This window comes from Drosophila sechellia, chromosome 3R (genome assembly GCF_004382195.2).
Source record: "Drosophila sechellia strain sech25 chromosome 3R, ASM438219v1, whole genome shotgun sequence".
Classification (NCBI taxonomy): domain Eukaryota; kingdom Metazoa; phylum Arthropoda; class Insecta; order Diptera; family Drosophilidae; genus Drosophila; species Drosophila sechellia.
Genome location: NC_045952.1, coordinates 3,665,337 through 3,685,075, shown reverse-complemented (window position 1 = coordinate 3,685,075; position 19,739 = coordinate 3,665,337). Strand labels below are relative to the sequence as shown.

Genomic DNA, 19,739 nt, shown 5'->3' with positions numbered 1-19,739 from the left:
GTAGGTGAGAGCAGTTAAGCAAAAGGCACCTTATAGAATACCGAAACGGCGGAACTGAACAAAAATAGATTGTATTTACACTTTCTGATTTGGGCCACCGCCTCACATTATGATCTGCGGTTCTGGGACACTGGCCGCAATGCTTTTATGGGGCAAGACCTGGCCTCCGTTAATGTAGAGCTCATCCTTCACGATTACATCCTCGCCTAGCACGGTGATGCCTTCGATGCGAACCCAACGGCCAACCGTGGAACGCCAACCGACGATGCAGGAGTCCAGCCATGAGTGTGAGCGAACGATGGCGCCTTTGAGGATGGTCGAGCGCTTAATGCACACGCCATCCTCGATGACCACGTCCGGTCCAATGGTTACATTAGGCCCGATGCGACAACCCTCGCCGATCTTGGCCGTGGGATCCACCAACACGTTGCCCACCACTCCAGGCCCTGTGTACAGCTTGGGGGATTGCTTCTGGCGCAGCGAGCTTAGATAGAGACACATGCCTGAAAGGGAATAGAATGCTGCCATAAGTTGAGCGATAAAGTCGGAGTGTTCCAGCCCATTCAATGGCCTTCACTTTAAACTTTCCATAGTGACCAAAACACATTTAAGAAACAATCTAGTGTCTGTCAAATGTGTCTAGCCAAATGTTTTATCGTCGCAGTACATGTATTCATAAGTCGTGAATCGCATCCGCATGAACGCAACAAACTATTTACTCTTCTACTCGGTTTCTCCCATCTCCCACTCACTATCAGCCTAATGAGCCTCACTTCATTTAAACAGAAATCGCTCTATCAAACATTAGCTATAGTTCCAGGAAACTCAATAATAGATAAAGCCAAAAGCCGGGTGGGTAAAAAGGCACAGCACAATTAACAACGACATCCACATTTGCTTTCAAAGCGATAAGACCAATTAGGCAATCAAGATTGAGCGAGCAAGCGAGTGATTCAGTCTGTCGTACCGGTTAGGAAGTCTTTTGGCTGTCCGATGTCCATCCAGAATCCAGTTAAGTCCATTGCGTACAACTCCTGTTGCTGCGCCATTGCAGGGAACACCTCCTTCTCTATTGATGTGGGCTTAACTTCGATCCGGTCAAGGACGGAGGGATTGAAGATGTAAATGCCGGCATTGATCTTATTGCTAACGAACTCTTGTGGCTTTTCAATAAAGTTCTTTATGCAGCCGTTCTCATCGTACAGCACAACTCCGTATTTTGATGGTTCTTCGACCTTTGTGACCACAATTGTGCCTTCTTTTCCGTGATTACGATGGAATTGCACTAGTTGCTTAAATGGAAAATCGCAGATAACGTCCGAATTGAGCACGAAAAAAGGCTCAGAGCTGGCTGCTAAAATCGTTTTCGCTAGCGCCAGAGGTCCAGCTGTTCCCAGGGGTTCCGTCTCGTGGGAGAAGATCAATTCCACGCCCAGTTTCTTGGCTTCGACTTTAAGCTCCTTTTCCATTTGCTCGGCTCGATAGCTGACGGCTAAAATAACCTGCAAGAAGGAATTATGCATTATTTTGGGAATATATAACATACAACCCAAAAGAGTACTCTCTTTTAGTGGAAGTTGAGTTGTTTCTTAGCGTGTTATGTAACCGTCTTCCATAAATTTGAACAAAGCAAACAATATGTAACAAGATCAACGGTGTTCTAAACATCCAAAGGTATAAAAAGAACATAGTTTTTATGCATGATATGCCATATTTCCATTCTCCTAAGCAATGGGACAGTTTTTGGCATCATTAGTCTAAGAACTGGATATACCTGACGACATCCCGCATCGACGAGTGCCTCCAGTTGGTGGAGAAGAATCGGCTTATTGGCGAACTCCACCAGTGGCTTGGGCGTGCTGAGGGTCAGGGGTCGCAGCCGGGTCCCATAACCACCGACCAGAATCAACGCCCTCGTCCCGTTTCCCACAGCTGGATTTCCACACATCACTTTTCCGCTTCCGCCCCGTTTCGTTCCCCGGTTTCGATCGTCCGTAAGCGAGCGACACGTCACACCTCAAAGTTCTCGAGACTTTCTCCGTACAGCGAGATTCCGTTTCAGCGGTCCAACAACTGTAATCGACGAAGGCGAGTGAGTAACTCAGTTGGTTGTGTTTAGTTTATAGTTTACTCACCTTGTTGCGCTATCTATTCCTTGTTGTTGTTTTTGGGATTGTCTTTTTTCGTGATAAGAACCTTTGTGCCTCTGGTTGGATGCACTTGCCTGTCCCAAAACTCCAATAAGAGTTTCTGATAGTTGTAGATGGAAGTTTTCAAAGCTTCGGAATATCGATCTTGTCATTGAACATTTAATATGGTCTTTGTGTATTTTATTATCATTTGTTTTATAAGTAAACTCGCCGCACAGAAAAGTAAATAAAAACCGAGCTGGCTAAGTTGTTATTACACTATCGGAAGATGGCGATGAATACGCTTCGTCCCACTCGCAGTAGCGCTGATAGCCGGATTCCACCGAACATTTTACGCAAATATTATTAAACTTGATTAAATATTTTTTAATAACAAAAATGGTTAAAGAGCATTCATTGCTTGTTAAATTTTAGAATCCTTAAAAAACATTTTCAGTTTGATTTTAATCTGTATGAATAACACAATCAGATATGCTCTGGTAATCGTACTTTTTTCCCATTGCGATTTGAGCAAAATCTTTAGATTTCGTTTTTAGGTGCTTCGGTTTTCGCGAAATTTTTGCTATCGGAATGTTCCGTACACATTAAACAGATGTTTGAGCTGTGTTCTAGAGAAATAGAGCGGCCAACTTTTTTACAGTTTTAATTCCGATGTTCGCAATGCAAGTTGACCAGTTATGTCATTAAATTAAATACTATTATTTACTAACAGCTCTTTTGCCCCTTCTTTAAAGTAATTACGTTTTCCTTTTATATTTTGTAAGCATTTATACATGCCTGTTTCGTTTTAACAATAGTATGCCAGTCTTCCCAATAGCTTTTGTCGACGTACGTATGAACTCTTGCCAAATCGAAACTTATTATTGCCGACGGCAAAATTTTGTTATTTAAATTTGAGGTGGGGTCAGAAATAAATTTGTTAGTTTATAACTAAGTGGCAAAATGATCTTGTGGTGATGTGGAATAAACATCAATAGACCACGGAGTAAATAGTTTACTAGTTTTACTAGTTTTTCCCTGAGTTACTAAGATTTGATGTGATATAAAAAAGCATTTACTTTTCTTTTCGGGAAGAAAAAAGTTCCCGTTTTAAAGTTCAAAATATTCTTTCGAATTGGATTACTGGAGCATGCCCGAGAAAATGTAAAGAGCAAAACAATTTGATGGTTTTTAAGGTTTTATAAGGCATTGCCATTTTGGCTATTCCCTTAATTTCTAAATATATCAAAAAGAAAATCCTAAAATGTTGTGTAATTTACATAACCGTTCCGCAATACCTCTTCTTGAAATGCGAAGTCGCAACTCAATGTAAGTTAATGTATAAAATATACTACTGCATACATCACTCAATTATAATTGTAATTAATTAATTCACTATCATTATAATTACTTTGCATATCGCATACAAGCCAAATGAGCTCTGCGGGGAAAATAACGGAAGTCCCCAAATGCATCGTTCACAATAAAATAATAAAATCGTTCCACACGATAAGCATTCCACCATCGGTATCGGATTTCGATGTCGATAGTCGTTCGTCGTCGTTTGCTAGACGCGGTCACACTGGTGCACATTGTTTTCCGTCGCGTGTGAAAATTGCTGAGTGTATAAAAACTGTGCAAACTTAGAGAAAACTTCTGCATTTGGTTGAAAGGTAAGTGCGACTGCTGTAAACGCCATCGAGACCAAAGAGCTTTGCAAAAGGCGAGCCTAGGGCGATACGAAGAAGTAATTTGACCACGGATTTTTTGGGGCTCCGAGCTCAGACGAGATACATATACGCACACATACACACGCTTACGTTTCAAATAGGCACCAGCGAGACTGAAAACAAAATGTCGACCGAATTGTATTTTCCTGCATTACTTTTTCCAACCGATGTGTGAAGGTTTATGCCCTTCGAAGGCTCGGAAAAGCGTGGTAAATTTGTGCTTTACCCATTAGAAGTTTTCAATTGAGTGACAGCTGGGTTTAAGTGCTCTTTTTTCTGAGGGCAATCTCGCGGTATTGATTTTTACAATGGCTGCCGAGGAGTCTCATTCATTTTCCATGAAAATGTGCACAGAAAAGCTTATATACCTCCAGAGTGCATAGGTGATTACAATTCCAATTGAATGGTTTTCCCAAATAGTTGATAAATTAACGAATAGAGTTGTCTCGCAAATCAATTTTAATCGCCTTTCGTGTAGGGTATCCACTGATGAGTACGTGTGTGTGTGTTTTTATTCTATTCCAATTGGTATTTTCTTTTATTCAGATAAGGGGTGGGTGGGGGTCGAGCGCATCTTGTTTAGTTTACTTTCTCTTTTATTTATGCTGCAAACTTCAGCGGGTGGTGCTCCATCTACATGCTAGCATGCATGTATGTAGAGTGAGAGTGTGTGAGTTATTGAGTGAGACTGCAAGGCAATCACGTTTCTTATTCTCAGCATTTTTATTTTCTGATTAATTTTTGGCCTCTTGTCAGCGCTTTAGTGTTCTTTCCTCCCCTCTCCCAGCATTTGTTTTAATTTTAATATTTAATTGTATACTTACATATGTACATAGATACGAGGGTTTCAGCAAGAAACACCACTAATCATTAAAATCATATCGTGGAAGCACACTTCCAGATATGTAGCCTTTATTTTTTTCGCTTCTTTGTGAAATTCGCTATGCTGCTGTGACGTCATAGGTCAATTAAAAAAAAAAAATAAACAGCTGTTTGCCAAATGGGCAGCACTGTCATTCGAGCTAGAGTTGCCCTGTATGCGGGGCCTACCAAAATGTCATAAAATAGCCCTCAGTGCAGTGAACAAAACTCAACCCGGAGAACTCAGCCACGTACTTTTTTCGATTTTTATGGAATGTTACATCAGTTTTTGTGTTCTTCCTCAATGCTTAATGCCAAAAAGTATGTATACTAGCTTCGACAACTTATAGTGAAAGAACAAAATACAGTAAGTACCAGTTCATTTCTGAAAAAACTCTAAAAAGCAAATGGAAAATCGCTGAGGTACTGCCAAATTTCTTATCCACTGAGCACTCTGCCACGCATAAACGTCTGAGCTCATTTTCATTATCAATTGCAATGGAGCGGCTGATAGGACAACCTTGAAGGTTGATTGAACTGCGAAGGGAAATATTTTGACCCCCTAGACAGGCTGTAATTTGATTTCCGCCCCGGGAGCCACCCCTGGAGCCGCCCCTACACTTGAGTCGTACAAATCCTGTCTGTCGTTTGATGACTTTGTGTGCAAGGAGAACGAGGCAGTTTTTGTATCTGGCTGCGTGCTTCATTTCGTGGAGCTCCGTTTCGTTTAGCCTGCTCTTTGCTCACCGCTTCGCCCACCAACAAAAATACAAATAAATAAATGAAAAGAAGAGCCAAAACACAACTCGGAACTCGCTCTGCACTTTGTTTGCCTGGCTCTTCTTCCCCATCCTCCTCCCCCTCCCCTCCCGTGTTTTCATCACTCGCCGTGTGTATGTGCGATGGACGAGCGAGTGTGCTGTGTGTGAGAGGGTTCGCTGCCGTCCGCGTGTGTGTGTTCGCCTTTGTACATTGAACTCGAAAATTCGAACTCGAGAAGAAAAGAAAAGAGTGAGAGCGAGTGGAGAACAAGTCGGATGCCCGACCTTCTCCCTCCCTCTCGTGCCGTAGTCCACACACCTCATTAACCCCCCGAAAAGGGGTGCGAAGTCTCACATTCGTCGTCTCTATCCCAACCCAGAACCCTTCGATCAGGTTGCTTTCGTCTGCTGACCGAGATGTCGTCCATCCCAGACTAACCTAAAATGTTAAGTGAGTAGGTCGCAAATGACTCCGATCAAAAAATAAATATTGCGTGTAATTTTAAGAATGAAATTTTACGAGGATGTCAAAACAGTTTATTCGAAATATCAACTGACTGATTGTGTCGTCTCAAATAGGATGGATTGGTGCTTAAAAATGGCATTCAATGCAATGCCTTTGAATTCAATTAGGATGTACCATGAACTGTTGAACATCTGAAATATTGCATTGAGCGTAATAACGCATAACGCATAACATTTTAACGATTTGGAAGATTTGCGTAGATTTTGATGCCTTTTTAGTTTATGGTAGCACGGCTTGACTCTGTTTTTTGTTCTTTTTTCTCGCTTTATTTCCTGATCATTACGATCCTGCCCTGATCTTGTACAGTTCTTTGCTGACAAGATGAAGTTCCGCGCACTGATGCAGAATCCGCTGTACATGAAAGAGTTCCAGGCCATTGTGGCCACTTTGACCAAGCTGGCGAAAGATTGCGTGATGATTCTGGGCTCTCGACAGATGCATTTTATCGTGAACGAGGATCAGAGCTCCGCTGCATCGCCCTTGGTTTGGGCAGGAATTGCAGCTGAGGAGTATTTCCCGGAGTATCGCATGGAGGCTGCTCACCCGGATCAGGAGTACATAGTTCTAGGCGTGTCTTCGGCGAACCTCGGAAGAGCTTTATCAGTGCTTCGCGGTGGAGGCGTAAACAGCTGCAAACTAAAGCTGCAAAGAATTCAGTTTCCGTGCATTTCAGTAATAGCCTCGGTGCTTACGTCGTCTTCAACAGAAGCCCGTGAAGTGGTGCACGATGTTCCAGTGACCATAATCCCGGGCAGCGATTGGTCTGCCTACGTTGTACCGAGAGTTCCAAACTCGCAGTTGGCCTTGGGCCTACCAAGCCTAAGATTGCTCAAAAGTCTCATTGACAAGCTGAAGAATATATCACCTAGCCTTGAGTTTCAGGCCAACTTGGACGGAGAGCTCAATGTCATAGCCACCTCTGAAATGTCCACTGTGACTAGTCGATTCCAAAAATTACTAATTCGAACTGTGGCAGGATCCCAGCAGGAAGCGTCCTGCTCCGTGGATTCAAGAAAAGCCTCTGCCTTCTTCGGAGCACTTCAACTCCCTAACGAGGAACTGACTATTGGGATTGACCGTGAGCATTCCATCCATCTGCAGATCGATGTACGACAGGATGTTGTTCTGCACTCTATTCTGCCAGCTGTTTATATGTAGTTCTTAGGTTTGCTTAGCTTACCTGTAATAAATGCCACTTGATGTATTGAGGTGTAATAAAAGTTTTTAACGCTAAATTCTTTTCATGAAAAAATCATCGATGTTAATTGAAATTATCTTTTTGCAAGCGTTATCCCTTGAACAATTATCTCTTTTACAACTAATGCAGCATTTTTCTTGTTAGTAAATCTAGCAGGATTGAACACGTTCTATTCTGTGGGTTATACATGTAAGATTGTTTATTATTATTAATTTAATTATTAGTTTAATTCTAAATGCGGTAATTATATAAAGTATTCTTAGTTTGTGACCGAACGACTGCTGCTGAGAACTCGACTGCCTGCTACGCTGACTTCCACCCAACTCCACTGCTGCCTTGCGATCGTTCCTTCGATGACTGATTGTCGATAACTTCCATTTCCGACAATCATGTTGCTGCTCAACAGCGCTGCCAACCGGGTTGTTGCCAGCCTTCAGCCTTACCCCATGTTACATTCGGCCCTCCTGATCATCATCATCCGACCCGGATGACAATAGGTCTGCATTTTCGGCTATGTACTTCCACAACTTCATGTTGTCACAGCTGGTGGATGTGACATTGGGTCCTTCGACGTTTGCTGCTTTTTTAACGTCATATCTGCCATTGTCTTTGACTCCTGTGACTTCGTATGGACCTAAATACCCGCTTGCCATCTTGCGGCCAGCTACAAATTGGGTCCTTTTAATTGCAACCAGATCACCTGCTTTGTATTTGTATTCAGCTCGGCGCTTTTTGTCGTAATTGCGCTTGTAGTCCTTCTGCGCCTGCTCGATGTTGCGTTTTACCAGCTGTCTCATCTCATAGCGGTCCTCGTTGAATTGACAGACCACTTCTTCTTGGAGCAGTTCCAGTAACCGATCCTCAACTCGGGTGTACATCTTGGTGCCAAACATGACCTCAAATGGTGACAGCTTCAGTGATGAATGCACGTGACAGTTGATCGCCTTTTGTACCTCAGGCACATATTTGTACCACTTCGACGGTTCGTCTGAAGACAGCTTTGATATTATTGCCAAAATTAAACGATTTACTCGTTCTATCTGGCCGTTGCCTCTGGCCACTCCAGTAGTTGTGCAGACGTGTTCCACGTTATGGCTGCTCATAAATTGTTCGAACGCACCACTCGTAAAGGCCGTTCCTTTGTCGCTAACAATTCGCTTAGGGAAACCAAAAATGTTTGACCAGTCGGTCAGCCTCTTGACCACTTCTTCCTGTCCGGTTGATTTGGTTGGGAATAACCAGACAAACTTTGAAAACGCATCGACTGTTGCCAGAATGTATTTATACTGTTTGGCCGATGAATCCATTGGCCCCAAATGATCGATGTGTAGTGTGTGCAACGGTGCGTCTCCTTTATCTATGCAATTTAGATATCCCTCCTGCTTTCCCAACTTTTTGCTGTGGATGATACATTTTATACAGTTAGAAATTAGCTTTTTTACCTTGTATTCCAAATGAGGAATAAAAAATTGCTGCTGTATGCTATGCATCGTCTTTTGCAACGACGAATGGCCCACTTCATGTGCGCTTTGAATCACCTCCCTCTCCATTAGTGCAGGGACAACCAGTAGTTCATTGCCATTGACCATACTATACAACAGGCCACCTTTTAGCTTGTAGGGTTGGAATAGACGATCTTTTAGAATTTCCAGGATTGCTCTAATTGAATCATCGTTCTGCTGCGACTTTTTAATACGTGCTGTCAACTCGGATGTTATCATCATGCATGCTTGGGGATGGCGGCTTAAAAAATCAACGTGTCTCATTCTTTCTCCTGCACGATGTTCGGGTTGAAAATTAAAATCCTGCATATAGAGAATCCATGGGCCAACTTCTCTTGGGACGTCTGCTTTTTTTGTTGTCTGTTTAAATGCGACACAGTCCGTGACGAGCTTGAAAGGGACTCCCAATAAATAGTGTCTGAACTTTTTCAGAGCTAAGTATGCGGCTTTTACTTCAAGGTAGTAACTATGACGATTTGATTCGGCTTTTGTAGTTTTTCTGCTCCAAAAGCAGACTGGGTGAAAACTGCCTTCGAACTTCTGCAATAAAACGGCTCCTAACCCGTCCTTAGAGGCATCTGTATGAAGTTCGGTTTCTGCTTCTCGTGAGTAGATCCTCAATACTGGTTCGTTTACCAGAATCTCTTTCAGCTTATTCACCGACTGCTGCTCTACTGGTCCAATGTTGAAAATGGCATCTTTTTTTAATAGGTCCGTCAGTGGTCTCGCAATTTGGGTGTATCCAGGTATGAATTTTCTGAAGAATCCTGTGAGACCCAGAAATCCTTGAACGGCTTTTACATTCTGAGGTGTTCCAAAGGAATTCACTGCTGATGTTTTCTCTTTTCCAGGGCATATTTGTCCACCTTCGATAATATGTCCCAGGAAATGAATTCGCCTCTGCATAAAGTTGCACTTCTTCCATTTTATTTTTAGACCAAATTCTGCAGCTCTCTTAAGTACCATTTCCGTCTTTTCCATGCATTCTTCTGGGGTAGCGGCATATACAATTATGTCATCCATATATAGCTGCATTATATTGGAATTAATTAGTTCTTGAAAAATAAATTGAACGAACCGTATAAACGCTGCTGGGGAATTCTTAAAACCAAAGGGCGCTTTGTTAAACTCGAATAAGCCTTCTCGGGTAACAAATGCTGTGTACGGCTTGCTGGCTTCTTCTACGGCCACATGAAAAAATCCGTTCTGTAAGTCCATGGTTGTAAACCATTTGGCACTCTGCAGTTTTTCAAGCACCTCCTCCATTATGGGTACCGGAAAACAATCCATCAGAACCATGGTGTTCAATTTTCTATAGTCCACGCAAACGCGTAGGGTACCATCCTTTTTCTTGACAACGACTATGCGACTGGCAACATTTGATGTAGATTTACGGACGATTGACTGCTCGACCCATTCCTCTACCTGCTTCTTTACAGCTATAGCTTCTTCTTCAGATAGTCGGGTGTGTCCATGGCGAAAGGGTTTAATCACGCCATCAGGAATAATTTTGAGTTCGACTGGACATTGCTTTATCTGCTTGGGTGGTGTTTCGTATGTTCTCTCTATCATGCGTTCAACGTCTTCTCGGTATTGTGGTGCAACTGTAAAAGAAGATTCTTCACAAATATTAAACATTTGGGAATACTCAACCGCTTGTTTTTTATCTGCTTCCAGGTCAAGAAAAGTATAGCCTTCTGCACTACAGATAAGACGAAACTTGCTGATAAAATCGTGTCCCACTATTCCATCGCAACTGAATTTAGAATCGTGGACGACTAAAACGTTGTGGCTTGCTTCCACCTGGTCGGTCTTGATTAATGCTCTGAAGCATCCAATCGGCTGTGTTGAGGCATTTCCCAAACCTCGCAATACTGTTGCAGTGCGGTTTAAATCAACATCTTTCATCTTCTTGAATATAGCTTCTTTAATTATGGTCACATCTGATCCTGTGTCCACCAGACAGTTGATGATAATCCCATTTATGATTACTGGCTTTGTTCGTGCACTATCAACGTGAATGCGCATGCTGTTTACTTTTTCCGGACACTTGCTTGAGATATGGCCCTCTTGATTACAGCTGAAACATTTGGTAGGAAGTGTACAATCCTTTCGTTTGTGTTCCCTCGAACCACAGTTGAAGCAGTGATATGCTTTTACACCTTGTGTAATTTGCTTTGGTTTTGGTTGAATATTCGGCTTGTCAACAATATTCAGACTCTCGTAGATTTCGAATTCTTGCTTTAATTCCTTAAGAGTTTTACAACGGAGCATAGCACCCTTATACTCCTTTTTAATGTCGAGGCCGTTTACGATATGAGTTATCAAAGCAACTGTTTCAACTTCACCTAAGGCTGCTATTTTCTTCATTTGTAACAAATAGTCGTGTAGAGTCTCCTCCCTCTTCTTCTTCCTGTCTTGCAACTTTTTGTGAATAACGGCGCTATTATAGCTGCCTGAAAATTCTTCAATTAGTAACTCTTTGAGTTCAGTGTATCCACTGACACATTCAGATTCTAAGAAAAGTTCTGCTGATCCAATCATCTTACTTCTGGCTTGAACATATTTTTGTTTCTCCGAAAGTTCATATGCCTCGGCATTTTTCTCAAAAATTTCAAACCATTTTTTAATAGGAATTGATTTGCCATCACAGTCACTTACAACTTTTTCAAATTTTTCTGCAGCGATAATTACTTGCCCCTCTTGTTTAGATTTTGCCAACATGCTCTGGGTTAGAGTATTCATCATTTGTTCAAATTTCTCTTCGACTTTAGCACTAGCGTCTTTATTCTGCTTCTTTGCCTCTGCTTCTCCTACAGGCGCCAACTTTTGATCTTCTTCGTTCATTTTTTCTTTTCTGCTTTCGTCCTCGCTTTCGTTCTCTAGAATTGCTTGTATTTGGTCGGTGTTAAGTTTTTTATTTGTAGGTGGTGTACGTGTGAACATTCCGCGACAAGGCACTAACACCAGCAAACAACGACAATGTTCTAACGGCGCGACGGTAGTCGATTTTGCAGACGGCGCCACCGGTTAAAAGACAAATTTTGATTTTCGTTAGAAACGAATTTCACCACCTTTGCAATTTAATTGTTTTAAATTCCACAACAGCAAAACGACTTGAGTCTGTATGAGTTCAACCGATTTTTTCAACTTTCAATGCAGTAGACGTAGCCATAACTTTACAACTTTAAAGACTAAATCCACGCACACGACAATTTCAACTTTATCAGTTCTCTCTAGCAGCTTTCCCGACTTTTACCGACTTTTGTTCAAACAAAATCTGTACAACTGATTTTTCCAACTTTAAATGCAATAGATATAGCCACAACTTTACAACTTTTAAAGACTATATCCACGCACACAACAATGTCTTTTTTCTTTAAACAACTGCACCTTCATATAACCGATTTAGGACTGGACGAGCCCCCATGTAAGATTGTTTATTATTATTAATTTAATTATTAGTTTAATTCTAAATGCGGTAATTATATAAAGTATTCTTAGTTTGTGACCGAACGACTGCTGCTGAGAACTCGACTGCCTGCTACGCTGACTTCCACCCAACTCCACTGCTGCCTTGCGATCGTTCCTTCGATGACTGATTGTCGATAACTTCCATTTCCGACAATCATGTTGCTGCTCAACAGCGCTGCCAACCGGGTTGTTGCCAGCCTTCAGCCTTACCCCATGTTACATACATGAGTTTGTATTTATGTACTATTTGTTTGTGCTCGTGCCTTATAATGGTTAAGACATACTACTTTTACAAGAACATCCTTACCCTACCTGTCTAGAATATCACCCCTATTTTTGACGTTTCCAAAAAAAATAATTATTTGGTTAAAACTTTTCAAAACCGATTATTTCTAAACATATATAAAATTATATTAGCGGCGCTATCTATTTCAAAATGAATATGTAATTTTTTTAAAATTTAGATCGTTAGGAACCTTTTGCAAATGATACATTATTTGAATGTTGAGTAAAAATCTTCAATACAGATTTGAATGTAAAAAATAATTCTTGGAGTGAAGCAACCTTTCAGGTCGTTTGCAAGTAGTAATGTTTGCCTAAACGATATCGGGCCTTATCGGTGAACGAAAGTTGGGGCGGCTCTTTTTATCGTTGCTCTCCGCTGCCTGTCCCAAATTCGTCAGCAGCCGTGGCCTCATTTCGCGTTCTCTCTCAGAGGCTCTCTATTTTACTCGCTCAGCTGCATTGCCACTGCACTTGCATGTGTGTGTATGTGTGGCCGAGAGAGCGTGTGTCCATGCATATTTATTCTTTAGCGTTACTGGTTTTTAATTTTATTTCGAAAACATGTACATGCACACAACTGCAGTTCACTTGCATTTACTGTTGATTCCACTCCATATGGTACATTTGTACATAAGTAAACAAACATATCTACCTATAAAAATACACATGTATCTTCTTAGATTTATGTTGGGATTATTGGCAAATGGACGTATCAGAAAGTTTAAAAAGGATGTCTACACCGATATAGTGTACAAGGAGTCGACTACGGAAGTCAATACCCTTTCTGACCCACACACCATTTGCCATTCACAAATTTCATCCTATAAAATCGAATAATTGAACAAATGATTTCGGGAGTTTTGAGACAAAATCTTTGTTATTTTTAGAAGGGATATGATATTCTAGTGATTGATAATGATTGGTTAAAATTGTTCGATTTGCCACTTTAACAATAAAACAATTCTCATATTAAATATTAAATATTTATTGCATTATATTATCGCACAAAAATCCGCATATAAGGTTTTTTTTATTCGGGTTTGAGATTTTCCTCTTTGCTTCGTTTTTCGTACACATATAACATGTATACATGTTATACATGTACATACCTACATATTTGGTTCGAGGAGGTCAGCTGAGCGCTTTTGGTAAAGCGAGCGACCCTATTAGAATCGTAATTGTAACTACCTCATACATTTTCTCCCCTCTCCGTTCTCATGCGCACGATCAGCTGATCGCGGTGGGTGATGAAAGCCGTGACGAGACACAGGTATACCACAATAAAGAGAGGAATAAAGGGGAGATGGCGAATAGTGGGAAAGAGGCACCTGAAATAGATAAGCAATGAGCACTACTCAATTTCATATGGACACTCGGCCATTTTGAGAAGCAAATAATGAATTTGAATTTACTTGTATATTCTTGAGATTAAATCAGTTAGGATAGCACAATGACACACATGTAAGGTGATGGGCTAAGACAAAGCCTCCAAGAGAGAGGGAGAGCGGTTTGTTGACCTCATTCTCGGGGGTTGAGTGACCTGTTTTCGAGGAGTTTTGAGTGATTTGTTCCCAGTGTCCAGGTAGCTTAATTTAAATTAGACTGTTTATTATAACTGAATTGTGGCTTTTATATGTTTCACACAAACCATTCCTAAGCGCACTGCCTATATCAATATTGGCTTGAGAGCAGTTGTGCTCTCTTACACTCAAGTGGCGCTTTTACTCTCTTTCACTCATTCGCTCTCAGTCGCCATTTTTCGCCGAGCGCTGACTTTCTGCCGTTGCTGCTTCTGTTCCATTCGTGTGTTGGATTTGAGTGCGTGCACAGCTGAAAAGTAAAATAATGCAAACGGCAGTATTTTCTATATACTCGGGGCCACTGGTACATACAAATTGAAAAGGTGCTGCTGTTTATATAATTTCGAATATTATCACGCTGCGTTAGACCGAAATTGAATGAAATCGGATTACTCGGTGGCCAGGGCATGCAAATCGCTCAAATTGTGTATGCATTAAGTTTTGCTCATCGCTTTGATTTTGTTATATTGTTGTACATACTGAGACTTATTTGTTCTTCACCTCCGTCTCTTCCTTCTTCGGTAAGCCTTTGTGTGTGTGAGTGTGTACGTCGTCATGCGCTTGCTCTCGTTCTTTCTCTTTCGCTCACATGCAGCGCCGTGTGCTCCCTTTTGCGTGTTTCTTTTCTTTTCGTCCTATTCCTCAATCGACTTTTCATTTTTAGTCGATCCTAATATCGCTCTTAGTCTACGAAATCAAGTCGAATAAAGTGCAGAATATACAGTTAACCCAACAATTTTCACTTCCGTTTTCCGCAGTGTATAACTGAATATAAAAACCGTGCACATGTGCCTAAACGTGTGTATATGCTGCTTTGTGCATATAAGGCGTTGTAAAATATGTGGTATAATTTACTTGGCTTTCCGTTGAAGTTATCTCCCATCTGGCAACAATGCTTTATGCTGACCTTGCCTCTAGAAACTCAAGTATTTCCCATGTGGCTAAAAAACCTTCGGAGTTAAATTGTTGCATGCCTAGTTCCACCAACACCCACTCGATAGGGTTGTCAGGTGGTGTTCCTATTGCGTTCTTATGTCCGTTTATTCAACTACGTAATTGTTACTTTATTGGATTCGACGGAGAAAGTCGTCGGAGTTAGAAACTGCGCAAAATTAAACATCTCTTATTCTTCATTTAAAAATATTTACAATTTTTCAAAACTTAAATATTTTATGCAAATCAAAAATTGTAGAGGAATGCTAAGAACTATAAAATGGGCTACAAGTTCGGAAACATATCGAACATATGGAAAGTTACTTAATATTCGATTTTTAACCACTGTCTGTCGTGAATCTTGGGCCATCTCCCTCGCACACTCAGCTGTGCGTAGGCAGGTTTCGTAACACGTTGGAAAGAGACAAAAATAAATGTCGACCTGACGCTGGAACGGAAAATGGGGAATACAGAAAACTTGCTAGGGCAGCACTATTGGGACCAGCTTCGATATGCGCTCGACTGCTTCTTTCCAACGATATTTAAATAAGTTACAAACAATGCCAACAGCACAGCACGCACAATGCATAACGAACAGGGGAAATTAAGAAGGGTTGTAGAGGGGGAGGTAGGGCACAGCTAACACAGCTAACACAGCCACATAAGCACACGAGTTGTTATCAATTATGCTGGGGCAGGGTTGTCATACTGTCGTGTAGTTGACAAACATATGTGTATGTACTGTACATAAGCGTCTGGCAGGGTTGCCCTCAGCGGCAATTGACTTTTAGCGCAGCCTTAAATCATATTTTTAATCAAACTAATACAATTGGTCTCCATTTTATTAAGTTCGGGGAATACTTTTACTTCTTTCGTTAATAAAACCTGTGCTGTCCCAACTTCGTTACAAAATTGATTTCTAAATATTTCCCCAACTGAATTTGGAGCAATTGAGTTTGTTTGGATTCAACAATGGCACCTATCTGTTTCACACAAACTCTGTACGTGTGTTGCGGATATAGTTATCGATTTGGATAGGTCTGGGCAAATATGTTGCATATCCATAGAAAAGGAATTTGCATTTGTATACTCGTTAAAAATTGGGGATGTGAAATGTAATTTAACTGCACTAAAGTTTTTGAGTCTGCCCTGTTTAAGACCCTTAACGTTTCACGTTTTTACTTCTAATAAAAGACAACAACAACCGATGCCAGAAACCACACAGCAATCGCCATATGTTGGAGCTGCCACACGCAAAGCAAAACGCTTGGCACACACACATGTACAGTATACTCGCACATCCACGCGCGTGCATGAAGGCGCTGCCATTTGTGGCCTCGCTTATTATTTTTCTCGTCTGCGCTTTTCGGTGTGAAAAACTTGTGGGGCAGAGATACGAGTAGAGACTAATAAATGTAGATAGATTGTATTTTCTGGGTTGGGTGTTTGGAACTAGCGCATCGTGGTGTAGGCACTTGCCGATTTCGGCAAATGTGCTCTAAATGATAGGATCTACATTCGTACATGAATTCAAGACGAGCATTCCTAAACGATTTCAACCTGCTGTTTTGCTTATGCTCACGGAAATTAAAATGCGATCTCAGAAATTATCTTTAAAGATTTTAAGACCTTTAAAATTAAAGTACAGAAAAACTATTCGCATTTACTAATTTACCTGTAAGAAGTGGCATATTTCGTGACACGATGACATCTCTAGCCAACAAAAAATTGTGTCTACAATTGAAATGCCGAATACGTCTAATTTTCCACCAAACCAAAACCGCCGACGTCGTTTTTTTTGTTTGAGCTGCTGGCTTCATTTCGATGGCCTTGAACCGAATTTGTTGTATTCGTATTTTTGTATTGGTTTTTTGCTTGCTGGGTCACTTTGGCAAATGTTTGACGTTTTGTTTGTATGTATTGTTACTTTATCTTGTTTGCCTGTCAAATTTGAGTGGATCCCTTCGATAGGCAAGTTGAAACAGAAACCAGATCGTAAAATGACAGAAGTGTTGAAACTACGCACTTTTTTGGGTGCGAAATCGGTCGGGAGACGGGGGTTTTCGAGTACATTATGTGCTCGAAAAGGGCGCAGAACGGACGAATCTCAAATCTCATTTTTTTTGGGTTGGTGGAGGCAAAAGCAGAAAGTCTGTGCTTTGCTCGATTTGCTTCCATTCCATCTTCTTCGAAACGAGCATGGCAACTCACGCACACACCCTCGCAGAACTTGTTTCTCGCTCGCACACACATAGGAAGAAGGGGCAGATAGCCAACTCACACATGCACGGACACGCTGGGCATTACGAAAGACCGAACATAAACAAAACGGCCGAGAACAGCTGATTAACACAGCTGTGCGCGAGTGTTTGTGAGTGAGCCAGCGCTCATGTTTCCACTCAAAACATTCCCTCTCCGTGTTCTCTCGCTCTCTGTCTCTCTTTTACTTTCTGCCTCGCTCGCGTGCACGTGTTGGTGGCTGCTGGCAAACAGCTGTTAACTTATTTACAGTTTTCATATGCTGACAAATGCTCAAGAGTGTGTTTTCGAGTGGCTGTGTCCACTTTCCTAGGTGGTGTAAATTCTTCATTGTGCCTAGTTTCCATTGCCCTTTGGTGGTGGCAACATGGAATTTTCCCGTTAAATATTAAAGTTTTAAAAACAAAGAATTTGTGTGAGTAGAAGATATTTTAAACGAGTTAATAAATCACGAGTTTTCTTCTTCATATTTGACGGTTTTTCGAGTAAACATGTATATAAAAACGTAAAAGTGTTTATTGAAGTATTTTAGGAGTGCAGAAGTATATTTTTTTTTTAATGTAATGTTATGTACAAGTAGTATTATTTAAATATCACCCTTTTTCAACCCCACAAACATTTTTCACAATCACCTCTACCTTGTTGTGTCAAATGCATCGTTTTCCATAAAACTGACCGACATTTATGTACACTCTGAAGATATATAATTTATCCTGCTGGTCGCAGAATTGATGTATGTAGAAGCTATAGTTAAATTGGTATCGTTAAATTTGCTAAATCAATAGTTGGCACCACTCAAACTGAGGCATTTTTCATTGTCTGCCTGCGAGTACCTGTCCTGAAACGCAGGGCCTTTGTTCATTTGACTTCAAGCAATGTCCGTGCTCTCTCCTGCCTCTCTATTTCTCTCTATCTCCACCCCTGGTTTTAGTCGAGCCGGTTTTTCACATTCACTTGATTCCCCCCGAGTGCCATGTTTCGTATTCCCCTTATCTCTGGTGTGTTTTTGGTACTACTAGTTCTCGATTCCAGACCGTCCTCTCTCCCCTATTCGGGCATTTCCTATATATCTCTCGAATTGTCAGAAGTTAGCGTTTCAGCATTTCCTGTCTATGGCCCGATCACTCCGCATGGCTGCCGGCTCTCTCCACATCTGAGTTGTGCCTATTTGAGCTCCTGGGGTGAGGCACAAAGGAGACGGAGCCAGATAGTGTTCCGTCTCCTTTGTGGCTATTTTTAAAGCCACAAAGCCCCGTCTTCTGCTTCCCAGCTATTTGTGATGGAATCATCCTATTAACCAGTTAATACTTTTCATGAGAATGCCAAATATATTTTCAACGCCTTTGAAATCTGGAAAATTCTTTAGGGGTCTATTGTTAATATTTCCCTAGCTCTCACATTCCTGTCACTGTTGTCATTGCAACGTGACCATAAAATGCCTTCGATATTGCTATTTTGTTTCACATTGTCTTATCATCCATTTGCATCTTGTCTCCTTTATTGCAGCACTACAAATCTGTCCAACGAAGCACGCGAATGAGAAATCAGCACGGAAAACTGTGACAAGTGAAGTGAAAGAGTCAAAATCACAGCTTATGAAATAGTGCTGTTAATGAGAAAACGACAGCAAATTGAATTCAAAGTTGCTCAGTTATAGACTATTACCATCCTCAAGACAACTAACCGATTACGAGCAAACATTTCGAGATCAATATTCCATTATTGGTTGTGTTGGCATGTTAAGTGTGTTCGATGCCGGTGCGGTTAAGTGTCGTCTATGGCCGAATCCGTTAAAAGTCAATCGCTCTCTGCATTGACGGAGGGGCAGCACGACGACGGTGGTTCAACAGCAACATCAGCGACATTGGCTAATAAAACCAGTGGGACCAACACTCCAAGTTCATCCAATCACTCGTCCCAGAGGCGACGCAACAACAACACAAACAGCAACAGAAACAAGAGCCACCACAAAAACAAGAAACGCAACACACCGGCTACATCAGGGCCAGCTGTAAGCTCCTCCGTCGACGTAGTACCCGCCACCTCGATTGCATCTGCAACCTCCACCCGTCGGTCTCGCAGTCAAGGTCGCCACTCCTCCTCCGCAGCCCGCAGCAGCAAGGAGTCACAAATCTCCAAGCGCTCCGTGGGAGCCACCCGCTCCCCATCTTCGCCAGCATTCAACTCCATCCCAGTCGTCAGTGATCAATCGCTATCGCCCGGCAGTCGTAAGCGTCAGCTTAACCAGCACAACAACAGTAACAACAGAGCCAGCAGTAGCCAACAATGTGAGTTGTATTACCTAACTTTTCTTATCAGCCAAAATCATTAGTTGCAAATCCTTTCTCCTACTTTGTTGTGGAAGTACTATTTTTAAAGTTGGCTTTTATAAAGTCAGTTTACGATTGGCAAAGGCACAGCAAACGTATGTAATAACCGTTGTCCGAATTGTCTGTTATTAAAAATACACATATTTAGATTTAGTTTTGTTTCGTTAGCGA

The 19,739-nt window shown here is 41.5% G+C and overlaps 3 protein-coding genes and 1 long non-coding RNA gene across 14 annotated transcripts in view; 2 read left to right on the top strand and 2 right to left on the bottom strand.

The window, feature by feature from the left end:
• Positions 1-81: 81 nt before the first annotated feature.
• LOC6613871 (mannose-1-phosphate guanyltransferase beta) lies at positions 82-2,399 on the bottom strand. The gene is made up of 4 exons (XM_002038304.2): positions 2,136-2,399; positions 1,775-2,073; positions 968-1,502; positions 82-503 (listed from the first exon to the last, which is right to left on the bottom strand). Exons 2-4 carry the CDS (start codon positions 1,946-1,948, stop codon positions 103-105), a joined length of 1,110 nt encoding a protein of 369 aa, XP_002038340.1. The 5' UTR covers positions 1,949-2,073; positions 2,136-2,399; the 3' UTR covers positions 82-102.
• Positions 2,400-3,713: 1,314 nt separating this feature from the next.
• LOC6613867 (E3 ubiquitin-protein ligase TRIP12) overlaps positions 3,714-19,739 on the top strand; it is a 30,840-nt gene continuing 14,814 nt past the window's right edge. For 7 of the 8 annotated variants that reach the window (XM_032721991.1, XM_032721990.1, XM_032721989.1 and 4 more), the window contains exons 1-2: positions 3,714-3,802; positions 18,745-19,526. In XM_032721991.1, the coding sequence (XP_032577882.1) occupies positions 19,016-19,526 (511 nt within the window). In that variant the 5' untranslated portion in view covers positions 3,714-3,802; positions 18,745-19,015. Of the gene's footprint in view, positions 3,803-14,279; positions 14,370-18,744; positions 19,527-19,739 lie in introns of those variants that run through there. The other variant, XM_032721985.1, reaches the window with a different exon arrangement.
• LOC6613870 (checkpoint protein HUS1) lies at positions 3,715-7,329 on the top strand. Of its 2 annotated transcripts, none has more exons than XM_002038303.2 (2): positions 3,715-3,802; positions 6,314-7,329. In XM_002038303.2, exon 2 carries the CDS (start codon positions 6,329-6,331, stop codon positions 7,163-7,165), a length of 837 nt encoding a protein of 278 aa, XP_002038339.1. In that variant the 5' UTR covers positions 3,715-3,802; positions 6,314-6,328; the 3' UTR covers positions 7,166-7,329. The 2 variants fall into 2 exon arrangements, with proteins under 2 accessions (XP_002038339.1, XP_032577884.1); XM_032721993.1 differs by lacking the exon at positions 3,715-3,802 and adding an exon at positions 4,801-5,932.
• LOC116801567 lies at positions 13,434-14,252 on the bottom strand. 3 transcript variants are annotated; one of them, XR_004362092.1, is made up of 3 exons: positions 14,115-14,252; positions 13,879-14,052; positions 13,434-13,817 (listed from the first exon to the last, which is right to left on the bottom strand). It is a non-coding gene; the product is annotated as an uncharacterized LOC116801567 (long non-coding RNA). The 3 variants fall into 3 exon arrangements; XR_004362090.1 differs by having other exon boundaries at positions 13,434-13,794; XR_004362091.1 differs by having other exon boundaries at positions 13,434-13,794; positions 13,926-14,052.